Source organism: Notothenia rossii, assembly GCF_949606895.1.
Source record: "Notothenia rossii genome assembly, chromosome: 2".
In the NCBI taxonomy this organism is placed as follows: domain Eukaryota; kingdom Metazoa; phylum Chordata; class Actinopteri; order Perciformes; family Nototheniidae; genus Notothenia; species Notothenia rossii.
The window spans coordinates 23,566,258-23,571,677 of record NC_136904.1 but is presented as its reverse complement, the minus strand read 5'-3'; the positions used below and the strand labels follow the sequence as shown (position 1 = coordinate 23,571,677).

At 42.1% G+C, this 5,420-nt stretch overlaps 1 protein-coding gene across 1 annotated transcript; it reads right to left on the bottom strand.

Annotated features, from left to right (window-relative positions):
* Positions 1–2,489: 2,489 nt before the first annotated feature.
* On the bottom strand, positions 2,490–5,066 carry LOC307030395 (E3 SUMO-protein ligase ZBED1-like). Its single transcript, XM_079666769.1, has 2 exons — positions 3,346–5,066; positions 2,490–3,218 (listed from the first exon to the last, which is right to left on the bottom strand). Exons 1-2 carry the CDS (start codon positions 4,834–4,836, stop codon positions 2,820–2,822), a joined length of 1,890 nt encoding a protein of 629 aa, XP_079522895.1. The 5' UTR covers positions 4,837–5,066; the 3' UTR covers positions 2,490–2,819.
* Positions 5,067–5,420: the final 354 nt, after the last annotated feature.

Here is a 5,420-nt window from a genome sequence, read left to right as displayed (position 1 = left end):
AATATAAATGTTACAAATGTGAAAGCCTTGATAGCACACATTATTATGCATGGAATATAACCCCCAATGTCCCGGGCTTGATAACAGCTTTTGGACCTTTGTTGCATTTAAAACCCCTTTCTTTAACTCCCTCAATTGGTGTCAGGATTCTTATATGTCACGTTTGTAGTTTTGTATGTCTGGTTATTGGTGTTTTCCTCCTTGTATATTGTCTGGTCCTTCTTCCTGTGTTTTTCCTCCCTGTCGTTAGTTTCCCTGGTGTGTCTAATTGTGTTCACCTGTCGCCCTTGTGTTTCTCCTCCCCTGCCTGGCTGTTTCTCGTCTTGTGATTACCCCTCCCTGTATTTAGTCTTGTCTCTTCCTGTGTTCAGTGTTGGTTCGTCTTTTGTTGTTGACTGTGTTCACCGGTGAGTGTTCTGTCTGTCCAAGTTCTATTTGTTATCCTTGAAATAAAGGAATAATCAGTTTAATCTGCATTTGGGTCCTGCTTCCTTTGCTATTCCGTAACAATTGGGATTTATTTTAAGGATTCCTTTGTGGTATGTCTGCTTCATGCAACAGCCTACATAAGGGTAATTGGAAATATATTCAAATCGTCTTTTGTTTGTTTGCATGGAATATTTTAGTCAGATTCTTAAAGATTGTACTTCAGTATATAATTGCAGATAATGACTTCATGTTTCATTGGCGGCCATGACCTTATATTACAGGCAGTGCCCATGTTTAGCCTTTGCAAGTGCAATGCTGAATTCCCTTCAATAATCTGTATTGCTTCTGAAGCATTCAATGCTAGGTCCAATTGGGAAGATTTCCCTGGGATTTGAATCCTTACTGGCCGTCTGTATGTATGTACAGACAAAAAAAACCTTTAATTTAGGTTTTACAAATACGCTGCTTAGTTATGCAGTCCTGCACATGAGTCCCTGCAAATGTGAAATGACAGACTTAGCCAAAGGGATGACCCGCTAGCAACCCACTGTCATTGGCTTTCCCCCTGTGGATTAATTTGTCATGAACATTAGGGATATCATCCTTCAAGTCAGCCAATGAAAGTCATGGGATTGGCAGATAAAGGGCATGGGGGTTTTCAAGAGGGTAGATTCACAGTGCTTTGTATATATTAGAGTGTGACATAAAGCCTGGAGCTAGTGTGTGCTGCTCTGCTTCTAGGTAATGGATACCTATCTTCATAATCATGTCCCTCAAGACATTGCGGAAGTGAGCAGGGGGCAGCAATGGATGTCATGTTGTTTTTTTTTAAATTAATGTAGTGCTTTCTTTTTTCTTTTTAATCCAATTACAAAAACAACAACAATGTCAAACTTTATGCAATAGTTAAAAAAATGTTTTAGAAAAAAGTCTTAAGTTCCTAAAATAGTAGAACACATCCAGTTCCTCTTATTTCAGTTTTTTTTTGTTATTATGTAGCCTTGTTCGTGGCAGTATTAAAAGGATGTGGCTTTTTACAGTTACGATAAAATTACCCTTAATACAGAAAACGACCTGCCCCTTAATTTTGTATTTAATTAACTTAATCACGTATTCATTGGTTACTCTGAAAAAATGTTTGGGACACAGAGTAACTTAGGTTTGCTGCCAGTGAATACTAATTTGCCTAAAGAGGGGTCTAAGTGAAAAGGTAGTTTAAGGAAATCAATAAATAAACAGTCATTACTTTCAACAACTAATGTTGTTCTTTGCACAACAACTTCCCTGTCATGGTGTTCGACATTTCTCTCTGTTTTCACAAACATTTTGTGATCTTTCTTGCCATTTGGAGACAATGACTGCAGCAGAAACTCACAGTAATGCTGCCTTCATCTCCACCAATTGCTTCCTCCCTAGTGGCCTCATGCTCCTGCTCCGGGAGGAGTTGCTCCCTTTTCCTGGACTTGACCATTGCTTGTAATCTCGTTTTACTGAACTCTAAGGACCCCACCGTCTTGTTAGCTCCAGTGCAAAGAACAAGTCCATTCATTATATGGAGCCTGATGAATGACTTGACAGTAAGGGAAAGCCAAGGTGTAAATGTTCAACCTCTCATAAATCACAAAGACGGGCAAGTCTAGACCTCAACCTACATGTGCTCAGGAGTGATGATACCTTTGTATATTCCTACCAAGTTGTGTAGAAAAACAGTTTGAGAATTATGCTGTGCTTTTGTGTCTGAGTGGCAAAGTTTTGCTATATGAATAGTAGAAACACATTACATACTGAGACTGGAAACTGTCCCCTCAGTATTTAGTGTCAACAAATATCATGTAGTAAATTGATGTCAGTCCTAATTGAATATTCTTTCTTGGTTGTTACCTTATTAAAAAGAAAAAACGTTTTCAACATGCCATTATTTCGCTGATGTTTACCAGCATAGCAAAGTGCAGTTTTCCTAGTTCTAAATAACTACTCTTCACTTTGCATGAACAGTGCCTCTTGCACTAGCTGACAAATAATGCCTTGTTTTTTTCAGAATATATTAGGGATGTAACGATACCAAAAACTCACGGTACGGTAATACCGCGATAACAAGTCCACGGTACGATATTTATCGAGATATATTGAAGGAAAAAAAAATTCTAAAAAAAAATACAAATTTTTTTTTTTTACTCCAAAATGTTTTCTTTATTAAATAATAAATCTGATTTGTACAGCATTTAGTATAGTAGTACATTTAAATTGTCAAAACAGTAACAGACTGGAACAAGAACAAGTACTACCAAACAAAAGTATGCATTTTCTTTGTGCAAATAAACAAGAACATTCAATAATCAGACCCTGCAATAAAATAGATTTGAAGTAACTCAACTCAAACTCTCTCTCACTCACTCATCAGACAGGTTTCTTTTCAGGAAGATGAGCATGTCAACATTTCCAGGTAGAAGCTGGGATCTTTGGGCGTTTACAATATCCCCTGCTGTGGAAAAAACTCTCTCACTCGGCACTGATGTGGCTGGGACAGAGAGATATGCTTTGGCCATGGGGGACAGCAGTGGGTAACACTTTGCATTGTCTCTCCACCACTTGAGAGGACAGTCAGAGAGTAAAATAGAGGTCGCTTTGCGGTACAAGTCAATTTCAGCCTGGATACCAGTGTTGTGCTGTGCGACGTGCACTTCTTCACTGAAAGACTCCCCAAGGAGATCTTCGAGTGCTGTCTTTTTGGAAGGAGGAGATTGTTCCTCAGCGTCATGTGCTCTTTCCCCTTCTGTTTCACTAGGGTTCTATGCAAGCAAGCAGAGGTAGAAAAAAAACGTCTTATCTTTCTTTTCACAAAAACAACAGAGGCAAACCCACCTTACGTTATCTGAAAAAGTTACACAGACACAAAAAGAATATTTAAATATGTACCTGGTTCTGCATCTGTGTGGCTTTCAACTTCAGCCTGTCGAAAACGTCCTCCCTCTGACTGTCATTTAGCTGGTGCAAGCTCCGGAACCGGGGGTCCAACGCAGTGCTCTCTTGCAGAAACTTGTTTTGCTCCCCTTGGTATCTGTCTGTAAAGTCCTTCAGTATGGCTCTCTTCATTTGGGCGATGGTGGAGGAGTCCTCATCGCACTGTGCCATGCTTTGCTCTATCATGTGCTTGAGGGGCACAATGAGAGAGACTGTAGGTCGAGACTCATCGCACAGCACGGTGGTTGCTTTTTTCAGCGGTGAGAGAAGCCGAACCATGTCCTCGGCGTCCGTGATGTCAGCTGGTTCAAGAGTGTCTATCTCGCGTGCGTTGCGCCTGACTTCAGCACTGAGTAGCGTTGCAGCGATAGCTTGTTGTTGCTCCAGGTAGCGCTCGAGCATGTCAAGCGAGCTGTTCCATCTTGTGACCACATCCATGATGAGTTTATGCGCAGGCAGGTTTAACATTCCCTGTTTGGTGGCCAGCACAGCTGTGGCAGTTGAACTGCGGTGAAAAAACGCAGCTACACGCCTCACTCTACCAAGCAGACGACTTGCCCGGTTTACGTTCAAACCCGCTTTTGAAGCGAGGTTTAAAGTGTGTGCAAAACACTTTATGTGTGGGGAAAGACCGGCCTCTCTCACCGCTACATCCATATTCCTTGCGTTGTCTGTTACGACAGCAATGCCTTGATTATTGTCGAGTCCCCACTCCAAAACAGCAGATTTTAACACCTTAGCAATGTTTAGTCCAGTGTGTGATGTGAAAAGAGGCCGCGTCTGTAAAACAAAACTTTTAATTTCCCATTCGCTGGTCATAACATGAGCCGTGACTGTAATATAGCTCTGCGTAGCTCGTGAAGTCCACCCATCTGTTGTTATTGAGATGCACTCTGCTTCTTTGAGGCTCTGTGTCACTTTAGCTTTTGTCTCTTGGTACAGAGCGGGTAGCACTGTTCGACTAAAGTATGGCCGTGATGGAATGGCATACTTGGGCTCCAGCGTGTTTACTAACCTCCGAAATCCACTGTTGTCGACCACAGAAAACGGCCTTAAGTCTTTGGCCATGTACTCGCCGATGCACCTTGTTATTTCCTGAGCTCTTGGACTGTTAGGGGGAAGTGGCGCTCCAAATATTTCTGTCAGAGTCAGTTGGCCTGGCTTAGGCATTTTCCTCACAGTAGGTTGTTGTGTTCGGAGCTTTTCTGGGTGGTGATGTGACAAATGACTTCTCATGTTCGATGTGTTTCCCGAATTGTAGGCGACCGTCGCCCGGCAGGATTTGCAAATAGTTTGGCGTTTGTTAGTTTGCTTTTCACCTTTGTCATTTCTTGAAACGGGAAAACCAAAATGCTGCCACACAACAGCTTTAAAAGTCGATGGAGCATCCTCAATTTCACAATTTCTATTTAGTTGGTCAGCACGTTCGTCTACTCCATTCGCCATTTTCTCGTTGGGTCTGAGTGTGAGGGCGGGCTTGCACGCAAAGGATGATGGGAGTATTCTTGATTAGTATTATGGCGTCCTCTGCTGTTCAAACAAAAACATTACAGTTTTTATTTACAGGGCGAGATATAAATGAATGAACGGTAATATCGCGGTAGATCTTTTCAGTCTCACGACGGTATTGAGCCGTTTCATTACCGCGATACCGCGGTATTCGGTATATCGTTACATCCCTAGAATATATTGTATTAGTGGGTCTCTACTTAGGTGCACAGTGCTTCCTCCAGACACCCTGAGGCGAGCAGGGAAGATTGTGTCGAACCCCTCCCACCCTGGACACAAACTGTTCACCCCGCTCCCCTCTGGCAGGAGGCTGGGCTCCATCAGGACCAAAACCTCTCGCCACCTGAACAGTTTATTCCCCTTTGCTACCGGCCTCATCTACAAGGCTCGGCCTACCCATTTTTTTATGTTATGTATGCACCATGACATCAAGTCAAATTCCTTGTGCGTGTAAAGTAAACCTACCTGAACCTGTTTCTGAAATAAAACAACACTGTCAAGTAAGTGTGACATGTAAACAA

Coding starts and splice junctions, on each gene's coding strand:
- LOC307030395 (XM_079666769.1), bottom strand. CDS start 4,836: ATGGCGAATGGAGTAGACGAACGTGCTGACCAACTAAATAGAAATTGT. Junction 3,219..3,345: donor CCACACAGATGCAGAACCAG/GTACATATTTAA, acceptor TTGCTTGCATAG/AACCCTAGTGAAACAGAAGG.